This window comes from Lissotriton helveticus, chromosome 4_2 (genome assembly GCF_964261635.1).
Source record: "Lissotriton helveticus chromosome 4_2, aLisHel1.1, whole genome shotgun sequence".
In the NCBI taxonomy this organism is placed as follows: domain Eukaryota; kingdom Metazoa; phylum Chordata; class Amphibia; order Caudata; family Salamandridae; genus Lissotriton; species Lissotriton helveticus.
In genome coordinates this window covers 90,558,275-90,576,433 of record NC_136064.1, presented here as the reverse complement: position 1 = coordinate 90,576,433, position 18,159 = coordinate 90,558,275, and the positions used below count along the sequence as shown (strand labels likewise).

General features: G+C 48.0%; 1 protein-coding gene across 1 annotated transcript in view; it reads right to left on the bottom strand.

Moving 5' to 3' along the window:
• Window positions 1-18,159, bottom strand: part of ARR3 (arrestin 3) — a 131,270-nt gene that overhangs the window by 41,576 nt on the left and 71,535 nt on the right. Inside the window, exons 8-12 of the mRNA XM_078640004.1 lie at window positions 11,508-11,575; window positions 10,379-10,514; window positions 10,131-10,215; window positions 6,883-6,955; window positions 5,864-6,001 (exon numbers count right to left, since the gene is read on the bottom strand). Of these exons, the coding sequence (XP_078496130.1) occupies window positions 5,864-6,001; window positions 6,883-6,955; window positions 10,131-10,215; window positions 10,379-10,514; window positions 11,508-11,575 (500 nt within the window). The remainder of the gene's footprint in view (window positions 1-5,863; window positions 6,002-6,882; window positions 6,956-10,130; window positions 10,216-10,378; window positions 10,515-11,507; window positions 11,576-18,159) is intronic.

The window sequence follows — 18,159 nt, the reverse complement described above, 5'->3', positions numbered from 1 at the left end:
TATACCAGAAAAATGAATTAATTTATGAATACAATTGATATTGATTACATCAATCTATGTGTGTTTATCTTTTTTCTTTTTATTTATAAAGGGTGTTAAAGTAATTATCTAACTCCCGACAGAACCCACCTTACCTTTTCCTTCCTCCTTTGTGGGCATGTGGTCCTTGTGTGTGTAGTCCTGTCCACTCATCACGAGGGCTCTTAATTGCTAGACACTTTTTAAAAGGTCTCATTTTCTACCTTCTCGTGTGAGAGCTTGTAGGATTTGCCCATCTCCAGCATGTTTTGAGAGACAATGCTGCCGCTTTGAGGAGGAGGCTACAAAGATTTCAGGACTCGCACAAGCGTATGATCTACACACTCGCCCTCACCCTAGCTCGATCACTGGATCCACTCATTAGGCGACCATGTCCAGGAGACTGACAGCCACAACCCTTTAATTGTCGGTCCTGTTCTGCTCTCAGTTGTAGCAGTTGTCCTCTCCTACTGCAGGGAGGGGATTTCTCACCACATGCAGGCTCTTGTCCAATAGCTTACACATGTGTTCTAGGAATGTATGACGTTACAACGCATACATTTACAATGCATGCACTTACAAAGCAGTTTTTACATTGCAACATCAACTACAACGCATTCCATTACATCGCATGACACTACATCGCATTTAAAAAAACTACCTTTACAACGCATTTCATTACATCGCTTACTACCTTTACAACGCATACCATTACATTGCATTTAAGGTAAGTATTGAATAGTATAGGGGTAAAAATTACTATTCTAAATCCAGGGGTGCAAAAGTAGGGTAAGTGTTGGATAGTGAAGGGGTAAAAATTACTATTCTAACTCCAGGGGGTGCAACAGTAGGGTAAGTGTGTGTAGGGGTTAAAAATTACTATTCTAACTCCAATGGTATGCGTTGTAATGGTATGCGTTGTAATGCCTGCGTTGTAGTGACATGCGATGTAGTGGCATGCGTTATAATGGTATGCGTTGTAATGCTTGCGTTGTAGTGCCATGCGTTGTAAAGGATGTTGCGATGTAATGCCTGCATTGTAAGTGTAGTGCGATGTAATGGTTCGTTGTAAAGGTTGTTTCCCGTTAGACATATGGAATGTACAGCACTGCAGTGAAGGATCCAGGTATGCAGTGGTGAAGGTGGGGGGTATACTGCTGCACTGAGGCTCTCATTGCACAGTGGTAGAAGTATGGAATGTACTGTACTGCAGTGAAGGATTCAGGTATGCAGTGGTGAAGGTGGGGGGTATACTGCTGCACTGAGGCTCTCATTGCACAGTGGTAGAAGTATGGAATGTACAGTACTGCAGTGAAGGATTCAGGTATGCAGTGGTGAAGGTGGGGGGTATACTGCTGCACTGAGGCTCTCATTGCACAGTGGTAGAAGTATGGAATGTACAGTACTGCAGTGAAGGATCCAGGTATGCAGTGGTGAAGGTGGGGGTATACTGCTGCACTGAGGCTCTCATTGCACAGTGGTAGAAGTATGGAATGTACAGTACTGCAGTGAAGGATTCAGGTATGCAGTGGTGAAGGTGGGGGTATACTGCTGCACTGAGGCTCTCATTGCACAGTGGTAGAAGTATGGAATGTACTGTACTGCAGTGAAGGATTCAGGTATGCAGTGATGAAGGTGGGGGGTATACTGCTGCACTGAGGCTCTCATTGCACAGTGGTAGAAGTATGGAATGTACAGTACTGCAGTGAAGGATTCAGGTATGCAGTGGTGAAGGTGGGGGGTATACTGCTGCACTGAGGCTCTCATTGCACAGTGGTAGAAGTATGGAATGTACAGTACTGCAGTGAAGGATTCAGGTATGCAGTGGTGAAGGTGGGGGGTATACTGCTGCACTGAGGCTCTCATTGCACAGTGGTAGAAGTATGGAATGTACAGCACTGCAGTGAAGGATCCAGCTATGCAGTGGTGAAGGTGGGGGTATACTGCTGCACTGAGGCTCTCATTGCACAGTGGTAGAAGTATGGAATGTACAGTACTGCAGTGAAGGATTCAGGTATGCAGCGGTGAAGGTGGGGGGTATACTGCTGCACTGAGGTTCTCATTGCACAGTGGCAGACGTATGGAATGTACAGTACTGCAGTGAAGGGTCCAGGTATGCAGTGGTGAAGGTGGGGGTATACTGCTGCACTGAGGCTCTCATTGCACAGTGGTAGAAGTATGGAATGTACAGTACTGCAGTGAAGGATTCAGGTATGCAGTGGTGAAGGTGGGGGGTATACTGCTGCACTGATTCTCTCATTGCACAGTGGTAGAAGTATGGAATGTACTGTACTGCAGTGAAGGATTCAGGTATGCAGTGGTGAAGGTGGGGGGTATACTGCTGCACTGAGGCTCTCATTGCACAGTGGTAGAAGTATGGAATGTACAGTACTGCAGTGAAGGATTCAGGTATGCAGTGATGAAGGTGGGGGGTATACTGCTGCACTGAGGCTCTCATTGCACAGTGGTAGAAGTATGGAATGTACAGTACTGCAGTGAAGGATTCAGGTATGCAGTGATGAAGGTGGGGGGTATACTGCTGCACTGAGGCTCTCATTGCACAGTGGTAGAAGTATGGAATGTACAGCACTGCAGTGAAGGATCCAGGTATGCAGTGGTGAAGGTGGGGGTATACTGCTGCACTGAGGCTCTCATTGCACAGTGGTAGAAGTATGGAATGTACAGTACTGCAGTGAAGGATTCAGGTATGCAGTGGTGAAGGTGGGGGGTATACTGCTGCACTGAGGTTCTCATTGCACAGTGGCAGAAGTATGGAATGTACAGTACTGCAGTGAAGGATCCAGGTATGCAGTGGTGAAGGTGGGGGTATACTGCTGCACTGAGGCTCTCATTGCACAGTGGTAGAAGTATGGAATGTACAGTACTGCAGTGAAGGATTCAGGTATGCAGTGGTGAAGGTGGGGGGTATACTGCTGCACCGAGGCTCTCATTGCACAGTGGTAGAAGTATGGAATGTACAGTACTGCAGTGAAGGATCCAGGTATGCAGTGATGAAGGTGGGGGGTATACTGCTGCACTGAGGCTCTCATTGCACAGTGGTAGAAGTATGGAATGTACAGTACTGCAGTGAAGGATTCAGGTATGCAGTGGTGAAGGTGGGGGGTATACTGCTGCACTGAGGCTCTCATTGCACAGTGGTAGAAGTATGGAATGTACAGCACTGCAGTGAAGGATCCAGGTATGCAGTGGTGAAGGTGGGGGTATACTGCTGCACTGAGGCTCTCATTGCACAGTGGTAGAAGTATGGAATGTACTGTACTGCAGTGAAGGATTCAGGTATGCAGTGGTGAAGGTGGGGGGTATACTGCTGCACTGAGGCTCTCATTGCACAGTGGTAGACGTATGGAATGTACAGTACTGCAGTGAAGGATTCAGGTATGCAGTGATGAAGGTGGGGGGTATACTGCTGCACTGAGGCTCTCATTGCACAGTGGTAGAAGTATGGAATGTACAGTACTGCAGTGAAGGATTCAGGTATGCAGTGATGAAGGTGGGGGGTATACTGCTGCACTGAGGCTCTCATTGCACAGTGGTAGAAGTATGGAATGTACAGCACTGCAGTGAAGGATCCAGGTATGCAGTGGTGAAGGTGGGGGTATACTGCTGCACTGAGGCTCTCATTGCACAGTGGTAGAAGTATGGAATGTACAGTACTGCAGTGAAGGATTCAGGTATGCAGTGGTGAAGGTGGGGGGTATACTGCTGCACTGAGGTTCTCATTGCACAGTGGCAGAAGTATGGAATGTACAGTACTGCAGTGAAGGATCCAGGTATGCAGTGGTGAAGGTGGGGGTATACTGCTGCACTGAGGCTCTCATTGCACAGTGGTAGAAGTATGGAATGTACAGTACTGCAGTGAAGGATTCAGGTATGCAGTGGTGAAGGTGGGGGGTATACTGCTGCACCGAGGCTCTCATTGCACAGTGGTAGAAGTATGGAATGTACAGTACTGCAGTGAAGGATCCAGGTATGCAGTGGTGAAGGTGGGGGTATACTGCTGCACTGAGGCTCTCATTGCACAGTGGTAGAAGTATGGAATGTACAGTACTGCAGTGAAGGGTCCAGGTATGCAGTGGTGAAGGTGGGGGTATACTGCTGCACTGAGGCTCTCATTGCACAGTGGTAGAAGTATGGAATGTACAGTACTGCAGTGAAGGATTCAGGTATGCAGTGGTGAAGGTGGGGGTATACTGCTGCACTGAGGCTCTCATTGCACAGTGGTAGAAGTATGGAATGTACAGCACTGCAGTGAAGGATCCAGGTATGCAGTGGTGAAGGTGGGGGTATACTGCTGCACTGAGGCTCTCATTGCACAGTGGTAGAAGTATTGAATGTACAGTACTGCAGTGAAGGATTCAGGTATGCAGTGGTGAAGGTGGGGGGTATACTGCTGCACTGATTCTCTCATTGCACAGTGGTAGAAGTATGGAATGTACAGTACTGCAGTGAAGGGTCCAGGTATGCAGTGGTGAAGGTGGGGGTATACTGCTGCACTGAGGCTCTCATTGCACAGTGGTAGAAGTATGGAATGTACAGTACTGCAGTGAAGGATTCAGGTATGCAGTGGTGAAGGTGGGGGTATACTGCTGCACTGAGGTTCTCATTGCACAGTGGTAGAAGTATGGAATGTACAGTACTGCAGTGAAGGATTCAGGTATGCAGTGGTGAAGGTGGGGGGTATACTGCTGCACTGAGGCTCTCATTGCACAGTGGTAGAAGTATGGAATGTACAGTACTGCAGTGAAGGATTCAGGTATGCAGTGGTGAAGGTGGGGGTATACTGCTGCACTGAGGTTCTCATTGCACAGTGGCAGAAGTATGGAATGTACAGTACTGCAGTGAAGGATCCAGGTATGCAGTGGTGAAGGTGGGGGTATACTGCTGCACTGAGGCTCTCATTGCACAGTGGTAGAAGTATGGAATGTACAGTACTGCAGTGAAGGATTCAGGTATGCAGTGGTGAAGGTGGGGGGTATACTGCTGCACTGAGGCTCTCATTGCACAGTGGTAGAAGTATGGAATGTACTGTACTGCAGTGAAGGATTCAGGTATGCAGTGGTGAAGGTGGGGGGTATACTGCTGCACTGAGGCTCTCATTGCACAGTGGTAGAAGTATGGAATGTACAGTACTGCAGTGAAGGATTCAGGTATGCAGTGGTGAAGGTGGGGGTATACTGCTGCACTGAGGCTCTCATTGCACAGTGGTAGAAGTATGGAATGTACAGTACTGCAGTGAAGGATCCAGGTATGCAGTGATGAAGGTGGGGGGTATACTGCTGCACTGAGGTTCTCATTGCACAGTGGCAGAAGTATGGAATGTACAGTACTGCAGTGAAGGATCCAGGTATGCAGTGGTGAAGGTGGGGGGTATACTGCTGCACTGAGGCTCTCATTGCACAGTGGTAGAAGTATGGAATGTACAGTACTGCAGTGAAGGATTCAGGTATGCAGTGGTGAAGGTGGGGGGTATACTGCTGCACTGAGGCTCTCATTGCACAGTGGTAGAAGTATGGAATGTACAGCACTGCAGTGAAGGATCCAGGTATGCAGTGGTGAAGGTGGGGGGTATACTGCTGCACTGAGGTTCTCATTGCACAGTGGCAGAAGTATGGAATGTACAGTAATGCAGAGAAGGAATTTATGTACCTGAAGAGGGTGTGGGATGTATATAACTTGCAGTGAGGCTTTACTGACAGCGCTGGAGGTGTGGAACATGGCACGGAAGGCCTTACTTCTACAGTAGTGGAGATGTGGGATGTGCAGCAGTAGGGTGAACGTGTTACTAACATATGGCACACATCATTGCGGTGAGTAGTGTACTCACACGGTGGAGGAGGCCAGGTTAGTATCTTCATGCTTGAGTTTCCCGTCCAGAGCCAGACCCCGCTTCTCCCGGTTGTTTGCCAGCGCTGGTGTGACTGAATAGGTCTTCGACAGGGTGGAGTTGGCAGCCACAGTGTCACTAGAAAGAGCGAGAGCACAGCACTCATCTGACAGCACCCAGTGTAAACAACATTCATAGACTCTACCCTTATTTACTCCTAATCCTTATTTTACTTCTGAACACTGGAGCCCTGAACATCCTGGAAGGACACAGCAAACAGCATGACAAGCTGCTTATTTAATAGAAGAAAGGATCATAATGCTTAAGTATTGGCCTATGTGTGCTTTGTCCTTGAGCTACTGTTATAGCATCAGAGGCTAAATGGGAACCCTTCTAGGATGTCAGGAGTCCATTAAAACATTTCTTGAATGGCAGCCGTCTCCTGATTGTCTACAGCAGCAGGGAATATCCCAGAGAGATTACTGGTGATGCAAGATGGAGGCATTTGTTTGGCATGTTGGGCCGTCTAGCTTGTTTTGTAAAGTTGTGTCAGCTTGGGCTCCACAGTGCAGATGGAAGTGAGGCACGGATAAACTCCAGCTGCTGTGCACATAGGATGCAAAACTCAGGCCTGAGGAGAGAATTTGTGTCAACCCTCCAAAATCTAACTTATTTTCATCGCGAGGAGGTTTATCAAGATTTTGGACTTGGTTGGAAGTCTCTTTAGTCTGAGATGAATGCTCTGAAGGCTCATTCAACATATGTTGTAAGGCAGGGCTCTAAATATGCCTGGCTCCATGCTGACCTCGGAAAGCTTGAAGTGTATCAGGAGATTTGTTCATGTCTCCTTGACTCCCTCGCCTCTGCAGCAGTCTTTACTCTGTACTTTTTTCACAATACTGGATAGTCCATCCATCTTTCTCACTGTCTTTCCCCCTGGATTTTCTCTTGCTCCTCTGATGGACTCCCCTCAAACTCCACCTGGTACCTAGTGGTGCCAGTCTGTTAGTCCAACTTACTTCATCTCCTCAGCGCACACCGTCTTGACGTACTTATCCAGGGAGTAGAGGACGACATCTGTGATCTGCTCCACTGATTGGAAAGAAAAGAGAGAGGTGAGTCTTGATGCAAAATTTGTGTTTCTTTGTGACTTACATATTCTTTGAGGACACTGAAGTGCATATTGAATTACATCTCAGTGATTCTAGGCACTTATGATACACATTCCATGGTTATGAAAGTTTTGACAGACTGGAATCTCAAGTGTTTGGCAGAAGTGCTCACTTCTTCACACTTTCCCATCTGTGGGCATCATGTCCCTTCCAGATAGCATCTTTACCAGGATTGCCAGGAATGAGAGATTTTGTGTAAAGTGATACCAGACCCACTTTGATCAAAATTCAGAGGTAATTTCTGTACTGCCTTATTATTTCAAGTCATAAATATAGCACTGACCTAGTTCAACAGTGTAGTGCAGCAGTTTACAAAGTACATTTGTATAGTAGCAGGAGGATCACAAGTACAATGTGATACATTTTGTACAGTGTGTGTGTGTTTGTGTACGCGTGTGTTTGTGTTTGTGTGTTTGTGTATGTGTGTGTGGTTGTATGTGTGTGTTGGTGTATATGTGTGTGTATTTGTGTTTGTGTGTGTGTTTGTGTGTGTGTGTGTGTACATGTGTGTGTGTATGTGTGTGTGTGTGTGTGTTTGTGTGTGTTTGTGTTTGTGTGTGTGTGGTTGTATGTGTGTGTTGGTGTATATGTGTGTGTATTTGTGTGTGTGTTTGTGTGTGTGTGTGTGGGTGTACATGTGTGTGTGTATGTGTGTGTGTGTTTGTGTGTGTGTGTTTGTGTGTGTGTGTGGGGGGGAGTCTTTGAAGACTGTTCACAGCAACCAGATTGGGAGGGGGCAGAGGGAAAATGTAACTGGAAATGAACTACACAGAGCACCCTACAACTTACACATTTACACATATTAGTAATCTGAATCAAGGGTCAAAGCCAGGATTAGACTCATGGATAAAAGGGCCAGAAGTTCTATTAACTGACCGCGAAATACTGGTCACAACTTGTGACCAGTATTTCTGCAACCAGTAAAGAATTTTGGGAGCAAAGCTATGTATAATAAGGTCAATTTTTTTAATTCTGAGTCGTAGTCAGTTGGAATCTTAGCTATATCATGAATATTAATGGCGTAGGTCACAAATCACAACTCACAATGATTGGAGTGCCTTCACAGGGATCACGGCCTGCTGTACTAATCAGTCCACCATGTCTGTGTCTGCTTTTTAATAAAAACAAACTATATTTTTAGCTGTGGCACATTTTCCTTAAAGAACTGCGTTTAAACAGAAAATTCTCTTTTTTTTGTTTGTTAAAAGGTGCAATGGTACTGTGGACTACTGCCTACTCTTCAACCAACTTTTTAGTTAAATCATTAAACCTTTTGCGAATGCATTACTACCCCTTTTGAGGTATCAGTAAAATTTCAATGTCTGAAAACATTGATACATAAGATTATAGTTAGTTATTTGGAAGGGATGCCTACAACATGCCACTTCCGGATTCCGATTGGGGATCCATTCAAAGTCCCATCACAGGAACCAGAAAAACTTGTATGACTCCTAAAATAGGATTAGTACATAGAAAACAAATATTTTAATAGCCGCATACGCTGAACTGGAGCATTTGCGAGCACTGAAATGCCTAGTATCAAGGAACTACATTGGTTGCTAGTAGCCAATAGAATCAAATGTAAGGCCTTAAGCCTAGCTATTTAGCCAATCCATGGAATGTACCCTAGCTATTTGAAACAGAGGCTAGGCGCTTACGAGCAGACTCGGTCACTGAGGTCTAATTCTCAGAACCTGCTTTGCACCCCACGAGTTAAGAAAGCTCGGATGGGTGGCAGATCTTTCATGCTCGGTGCGTCCATGCTATGGAACTCCCTGCCGAACGCCTTGCGCCAGATTGCCTCTGAAACACAATTTAGGAAAGCAGCAAAAATATGGCTTTTTAACCTGGATGAATTTCCTGGGATCCTCGGTTGTTGCGTGACTCTTGCGTGCCACCTGTTGCTATAGTGCCGGGACACCTCTTTTGGAGGTAGCTGTTCGCGCTCTACAAATGGCTGTATTATTATTATTATTACATCTGGCCTTAAGCCATAGATCACATCTCTTATTTGTGTCATGTTTGAGAGTGAATGAATGACTGAATGAATGGGAGATTTTTTAGCACAGAATGCTGTTCAGGAATAGGATAACCCTGCACTAGAAGCTGACAAAAGGATGCACATAACTATTAGGAGACAGAAAACAGGTGTGTTTTTTAATGATTTCCCTAAAGGTGGGTGGTTTTGTAAACAACAGAACTCTAGAGGAAGGGCGGTCCAAGCTTTAGTGGTGACCGCAGCATGGACATAAAAAACAGACCTCTGTCTACCTGAGCAACTGCAAGGACGTGGACTTTGCAGCTAGTGAAAGGTTTCTGCTTGTAAACCCGGGTGGAGTCATAGAATGCTTTAGTGGACTGTATTGTAATTGCATTTATATAGCACTTACTACCCCTGACGAGGCGTCAAATCGCTTTTTCGGCGAGTAGCACGCTACTCCGGGACCCATAGAGGATTAGTGTTGAATTACTATATAGTGAAACATGCAAGTACATTTTAAGTGGTGGATAGGCTAGTCAGTTATTTGGATTTGGAATGATAGCAAAATCCTAACTTAAAACAAAATCCTAATTTAAGACATAATCCTAATTTAAGACAAAATCCTAACTTTATTACTACTAAATGTCTTCTGTGAATACCAAAAGTAGTAAGTTTAGGAATTTGTCTCAGATTAGTTCTGTGAATCGGCCCCCTTATGATCAGCGAACTCTGATGTTCAAAGAAGATCCCCAAGGAGAACTTTGAGATCTGAGAGGGAAAACCCCCTTTATAGAACCAGCCTTGAGGTTGAGGAACAGAAGGGAAACCCACCCGAGATAAGGCGACCCAAGGGAACTCGTGAGCGGATCCATTGGGGTTCTAAACTGGGTGACAACTCCACTGAGAACTCTGTAGTTCCGTAGATAATCCAGAGGTTCTACCCAAAGGGCCAAAGGATGCAGCGGGTAACTCCAAGCCCTCAGTTGACACTCATGGGCTCTAGCCAGAATCTCAGGGCTTGGGAGGGAATCCTGCTATGACAGAAAACAAGGCACTTGTGTACATGGATAAATGCTTCTCTAATCACAAGATGACACGCGGTTGACTCACTCACCTAGAATTTTGATCTTCTTTACGATTTTTCCAGTGGTGTTATTGATCTTCACGTTGACATTGATGGGCTCCCCGTGGTAGTAAATCTATGAACCACACAAACAGAATAACAGATTTAGAAGCAAGGAAAAAGCTATATAGATTAAAATGGATGCAGAAGCAGAGTGTAGAGAGGTTCACATACTGATCCTGCCTTGGTAAAGATCAGGGATCCTGGACAAGCCAGACGAGGGCGTGGCAGCAACCTACCTCTTTATCCAGCGAAGCCTCCAGGTGCAGTGGCTTGTCGGACATCATGAACTGGCGAGTGGTGTCTGATTTGGGGGCAACGCCCAGGTTGACTGGTGCAAACTGAACTTTTCGGATCACTAGTCGTACTGAGTTCCTGCAAAAAACAAAAATATTACTCATGCTAAGCTTCTGAAGAATAAGGTTGATGAGTTACTGAGCCCTTGTGTTTTCACCACACACATCCTACAGTACCTCAAGCCTCAAATGACATGTGCACCAGAGCCTTATCTCACACTTTACCTACCTCCTCACCACTCCTGATCTTTCAGATGTGCACTCCCAGACCTTCATGCTGTGGTCTCTATCCAAAGCAAAACCAAAGGGGATGATGGACGGAGTGTTGAACATTGCAAGCACTCACCCCCAGTCAACTGGTCTGGGTTTCATCCCTCATCATTCTTTAGCTCACTCCGCCACCCCAGTTCAGACATGGACATATGCAAATCAGTCTGACCCTGTGCCTCATGGGAACAGTCCATCCCGAACTGCCAAGCCATGTCTTCCCTGGACCGGAAACAAGCATCCTGGGACCGGTTTCTGGCTAATCAGCCGTCATCAGCCAGGCTAGCTTGAATCCAGTGGCAAAGTGAGCAAGGGACCCATGTCTGGGCATACCCTGCCAACTTAGGGTGAACAAAGCAAAACCAAAGGGAATGGTGGACGGAATGTTGAACATTACAAGCACTCACCCCCAGTCAACTGATCTGGGTTTAATCCATCACCATTCTTTAGCTCACTCGGCCACCCTAGTTCAGACATGGCCATATGCAAATCAGTCTGAACCTGTGCCTCATGGGAACAGTCCAGCCTGAAATGCCAAGCCATGTCTTCCCTGGACCGGAAACAAGCCTCCCCAAAAGCACTTCTTGCTTTGTCTAAATATTTCCACTACAGCCCATGTAGGGAATGACAGGGGAGCGTAGGGAAATCCAGGTTTGAGTTTGGAGTTTATCAGTCACAACACTGATGAGCACTCTGCTCAATGAGCGTATGTTTCAGTGAGGAACCGACAGTGGCCGACGCTAAGTGAAGCCCCTAAGGGTAGCTAGGCCTGGACTTGGACTAAGACAACTCCGCTGCATATTACCTCTTGTGAATCTTCTCCTCCACGTTATCTGCACAGAAGGCCTTCACCTCAAAGTCAACACCACAAGACTGTGAAATGCAAGAAGGACAACATTAGTGTGGATGCAATGAGGACTGACGCAAAGTAGACAAGACTCTCATGAACAGGGACCCGAAGCAGCCCTGACAATTTTGACGGACCAGCCCCCCCGCCACTTGGGGGGAGGAGGGGGAAAGTGTGAAGCATTGTTGCTTTTGTTCCTAGGGGCGGATATTGCAGTACCGCTGCAAAACAGTCCCCTAGTAACAAAACCGACCACCACCAGCGCAAAATAGGACCCACCCTCCAGCCTCCCGGGAAAACACCCGATGCTCGCTACGGCCAGTCCGGCCCTGCTCATAAAAATAGGAATGCATGTGTTTGGAAACTCCAGCATGCCTCCACGAAGCCTGAAGCTACATTACCAAGGAGTAATAGCACAAAAGAGCCACAGGGGTCCTGGACATACAGGCAGTCAAGAACTACACATGATTGGTTGGATCTACAGGCGTGCTGCTAGAGACACATGACCATGAGAGAGATGCCGTGTACTGGAACAGACACTCAATGAACCTGGGGTCTGGAGACCTGTGACCATGAAAGAGATGCCGTGTACTGGAACAGACACTCAATGAACCTGGGGTCTGGAGACACGTGACCATGAGAGAGATGCCGTGTACTGGAACAGACACTCAATGAACCTGTGGTCTGGAGACACGTGACCATGAAAGAGATGCCGTGTACTGGAATAGACACTCAATGAACCTGGGGTCTGGAGAGATGTGACCATGAAAGAGATGCCGTGTACTGGAACAGACACTCAATGAACCTGGGGTCTGAAGACACGTGACCATGAAAGAGATGCCGTGTACTGAAACAGACACTCAATGAACCTGGGGTCTGGAGACACATGACCATGATAGAGATGCCGTGTACTGGAACAAACACTCAATGAACCTGTGGTCTGGAGACACGTGACCATGAAAGAGATGCCGTGTACTGGAATAAACACTCAATGAACCTGGGGTCTGGAGACACGTGATCATGAAAGAGATGCCGTGTACTGGAACAGACACTCATTGCACCTGGGGTCTGAAGACACGTGACCATGAAAGAGATGCCGTGTACTGGAACAGACACTCAATGAACCTGGGGTCTGAATACACGTGACCATGAAAGAGATGCCGTGTACTGGAACAGACACTCAATGAACCTGGGGTCTGGAGACACGTGACCATGAAAGAGATGCCGTGTACTGGAACAGACACTCATTGCACCTGGGGTCTGAAGACACGATGCCGTGTACTGGAACAGACACTCAATGAACCTGGGGTCTGGAGACACGTGACCATGAAAGAGATGCCGTGTAATGGAACAGACACTCATTGCACCTGGGGTCTAGAGACACGTGACCATGAAAGAGATGCCGTGTACTGGAACAGACACTCAATGCACCTGGGGTCTGGAGACACGTGACCATGAAAGAGATACCGTGTACCGGAACAGACACTCAATGCACCTGGGGTCTAGAGACACGTGACCATGAGAGAGATGCCGTGTACTGGAACAGACACTCATTGCACCTGGGGTCTGAAGACACGTGATCATGAAAGAGATGCCGTGTACTGGAACAGACACTCAATGAACCTGGGGTCTGGAGACACGTGACCATGAGAGAGATGCCGTGTACTGGAACAGACACTCAATGAACCTGGGGTCTGGAGACACGTGACCATGAAAGAGATACCGTGTACCGGAACAGACACTCAATGCACCTGGGGTCTAGAGACACGTGACCATGAGAGAGATGCCGTGTACTGGAACAGACACTCATTGCACCTGGGGTCTGAAGACACGTGATCATGAAAGAGATGCCGTGTACTGGAACAGACACTCAATGAACCTGTGGTCTGGAGACACGTGACCATGAGAGAGATGCCGTGTACTGGAACAGACACTCAATGAACCTGGGGTCTGGAGACACGTGACCATGAGAGAGATGCCGTGTACTGGAACAAACACCTAATGAACCTGGGGTCTGGAGACACGTGACCATGAGAGAGATGCCGTGTACTGGAACAGACACTCAATGAACCTGTGGTCTGGAGACACGTGACCATGAGAGAGATGCCGTGTACTGGAACAGACACTCAATGAACCTGGGGTCTAGAGACACGTGACCATGAGAGAGATGCCGTGTACTGGAACAGACACTCAATGAACCTGGGGTCTGGAGACACGTGACCATGAGAGAGATGCCGTGTACTGGAACAAACACCTAATGAACCAGGGGTCTGGAGACACGTGACCATGAGAGAGATGCCGTGTACTGGAACAGACACTCAATGAACCTGGGGTCTAGAGACACGTGACCATGAGAGAGATGCCGTGTACTGGAATAAACACTCAATGAACCAGGGGTCTGGAGACACGTGACCATGAGAGAGATGCCGTGTACTGGAACAGACACTCAATGAACCTGTGGTCTGGAGACACGTGACCATGAGAGAGATGCCGTGTACTGGAACAGACACTCAATGAACCTGTGGTCTGGAGACATGTGACCATGAGAGAGATGCCGTGTACTGGAATAAACACCCAATGAACCTGGGGTCTGAAGACACGTGACCATGAGAGAGATGCCGTGTACTGGAACAGACACTCAATGAACCTGTGGTCTGGAGACACGTGACCATGAGAGAGATGCCGTGTACTGGAATAAACACTCAATGAACCTGGGGTCTGGAGACACGTGACCATGAGAGAGATGCCGTGTACTGGAATAAACACTTAATGAACCTGTGGTCTGGAGACACGTGACCATGAGAGAGATGCCGTGTACTGGAACAGACACTCAATGAACCTGTGGTCTGGAGACACGTGACCATGAGAGAGATGCCGTGTACTGGAATAAACACTCAATGAACCTGTGGTCTGGAGACACGTGACCATGAGAGAGATGCCGTGTACTGGAATAAACACTCAATGAACCTGTGGTCTGGAGACACGTGACCATGAGAGAGATGCCGTGTACTGGAATAAACACTCAATGAACCTGGGGTCTGGAGACACGTGACCATGAGAGAGATGCCGTGTACTGGAACAGACACTCAATGAACCAGGGGTCTGGAGACACGTGACCATGAGAGAGATGCCGTGTACTGGAACAGACACTCAATGAACCAGGGGTCTGGAGACACGTGACCATGAGAAAGATACCGTGTACTGGAACAGACACTCAATGAACCAGGGGTCTGGAGACACGTGACCATGAGAGAGATGCCGTGTACTGGAATAAACACCCAATGAACCTGGGGTCTGGAGACACGTGACCATGAGAGAGATGCCGTGTACTGGAACAGACACTCAATGAACCTGTGGTCTGGAGACACGTGACCATGAGAGAGATGCCGTGTACTGGAACAGACACTCAATGAACCAGGGGTCTGGAGACACGTGACCATGAGAGAGATGCCGTGTACTGGAATAAACACCCAATGAACCTGGGGTCTGGAGACACGTGACCATGAGAGAGATGCCGTGTACTGGAACAAACACCCAATGAACCTGGGGTCTGGAGACACGTGATCATGAAAGAGATGCCGTGTACTGGAACAGACACTCAATGAACCTGGGTCTGTAGACACGTGACCATGAGAGAGATGCCATGTACTGGAACAGACACTCAATGAACCTGGGGTCTGGAGACCCGTGACCATGAGAGAGATGCCGTGTACTGGAACAGACACTCAATGAACCTGGGGTCTGGAGACACGTGACCATGAGAGAGATGCCGTGTACTGGAATAAACACTCAATGAACCTGGGGTCTGGAGACACGTGACCATGAGAGAGATGCCGTGTACTGGAATAAACACTTAATGAACCTGTGGTCTGGAGACACGTGACCATGAGAGAGATGCCGTGTACTGGAACAGACACTCAATGAACCTGTGGTCTGGAGACACGTGACCATGAGAGAGATGCCGTGTACTGGAATAAACACTCAATGAACCTGTGGTCTGGAGACACGTGACCATGAGAGAGATGCCGTGTACTGGAATAAACAGTCAATGAACCTGTGGTCTGGAGACACGTGACCATGAGAGAGATGCCGTGTACTGGAACAGACACTCAATGAACCTGTGGTCTGGAGACACGTGACCATGAGAGAGATGCCGTGTACTGGAATAAACACTCAATGAACCTGGGGTCTGGAGACACGTGACCATGAAAGAGATGCCGTGTACTGGAACAGACACTCAATGAACCTGTGGTCTGGAGACACGTGACCATGAGAGAGATGCCGTGTACTGGAACAGACACTCAATGAACCTGGGGTCTGGAGACACGTGACCATGAGAGAGATGCCGTGTACTGGAACAGACACTCAATGAACCAGGGGTCTGGAGACATGTGACCATGAGACAGATGCCGTGTACTGGAACAGACACTCAATGAACCAGGGGTCTGGAGACACGTGACCATGAGAGAGATGCCGTGTACTGGAACAGACACTCAATGAACCAGGGGTCTGGAGACACGTGACCATGAGAGAGATGCCGTGTACTGGAATAAACACCCAATGAACCTGGGGTCTGGAGACACGTGACCATGAGAGAGATGCCGTGTACTGGAACAGACACTCAATGAACCTGTGGTCTGGAGACACATGACCATGAGAGAGATGCCGTGTACTGGAATAAACACCCAATGAACCTGGGGTCTGGAGACACGTGACCATGAGAGAGATGCCGTGTACTGGAACAAACACCCAATGAACCTGGGGTCTGGAGACACGTGATCATGAAAGAGATGCCGTGTACTGGAACAGACACTCATTGCACCTGGGGTCTGAAGACACGTGACCATGAAAGAGATGCCGTGTACTGGAACAGACACTCAATGAACCTGTGGTCTGGAGACACGTGACCACGAACGAGATGCCGTGTACTGGTACAGACACTCAATGAACCTGGGTCTGTAGACACGTGACCATGAGAGAGATGCCGTGTACTGGAACAGACACTCAATGAACCTGGGGTCTGGAGACCCGTGACCATGAGAGAGATGCCGTGTACTGGAACAGACACTCAATGAACCTGGGGTCTGGAGACACGTGACCATGAGAGAGATGCCGTGTACTGGAACAAACACCTAATGAACCAGGGGTCTGGAGACACGTGACCATGAGAGAGATGCCGTGTACTGGAACAGACACTCAATGAACCTGGGGTCTAGAGACACGTGACCATGAGAGAGATGCCGTGTACTGGAACAAACACCCAATGAACCTGGGGTCTGGAGACACGTGATCATGAAAGAGATGCCGTGTACTGGAACAGACACTCATTGCACCTGGGGTCTGAAGACACGTGACCATGAAAGAGATGCCGTGTACTGGAACAGACACTCAATGAACCTGTGGTCTGGAGACACGTGACCACGAACGAGATGCCGTGTACTGGTACAGACACTCAATGAACCTGGGTCTGTAGACACGTGACCATGAGAGAGATGCCGTGTACTGGAACAGACACTCAATGAACCTGGGGTCTGGAGACCCGTGACCATGAGAGAGATGCCGTGTACTGGAACAGACACTCAATGAACCTGGGGTCTGGAGACACGTGACCATGAGAGAGATGCCGTGTACTGGAATAAACACTCAATGAACCTGTGGTCTGGAGACACGTGACCATGAGAGAGATGCCGTGTACTGGAATAAACACTCAATGAACCTGGGGTCTGGAGACACGTGACCATGAGAGAGATGCCGTGTACTGGAACAGACACTCAATGAACCTGTGGTCTGGAGACACGTGACCATGAGAGAGATGCCGTGTACTGGAACAGACACTCAATGAACCTGGGGTCTGGAGACACGTGACCATGAGAGAGATGCCATGTACTGGAACAGACACTCAATGAACCAGGGGTCTGGAGACACGTGACCATGAGAGAGATGCCGTGTACTGGAACAGACACTCAATGAACCAGGGGTCTGGAGACACGTGACCATGAGAGAGATGCCGTGTACTGGAACAGACACTCAATGAACCAGGGGTCTGGAGACACGTGACCATGAGAGAGATGCCGTGTACTGGAATAAACACTCAATGAACCAGGGGTCTGGAGACACGTGACCATGAGAGAGATGCCGTGTACTGGAACAGACACTCAATGAACCAGGGGTCTGGAGACACGTGACCATGAGAGAGATGCCGTGTACTGGAACAGACACTCAATGAACCAGGGGTCTGGAGACACGTGACCATGAGAGAGATGCCGTGTACTGGAATAAACACCCAATGAACCTGGGGTCTGGAGACACGTGACCATGAGAGAGATGCCGTGTACTGGAACAAACACCCAATGAACCTGGGGTCTGGAGACACGTGATCATGAAAGAGATGCCGTGTACTGGAACAGACACTCATTGCACCTGGGGTCTGGAGACACGTGACCATGAGAGAGATGCCGTGTACTGGAACAGACACTCAATGAACCTGGGGTCTAGAGGCCCGTGACCATGAGAGAGATGCCGTGTACTGGAATAAACACTCAATGAACCTGGGGTCTGGAGACACGTGACCATGAGAGAGATGCCGTGTACTGGAATAAACACTCAATGA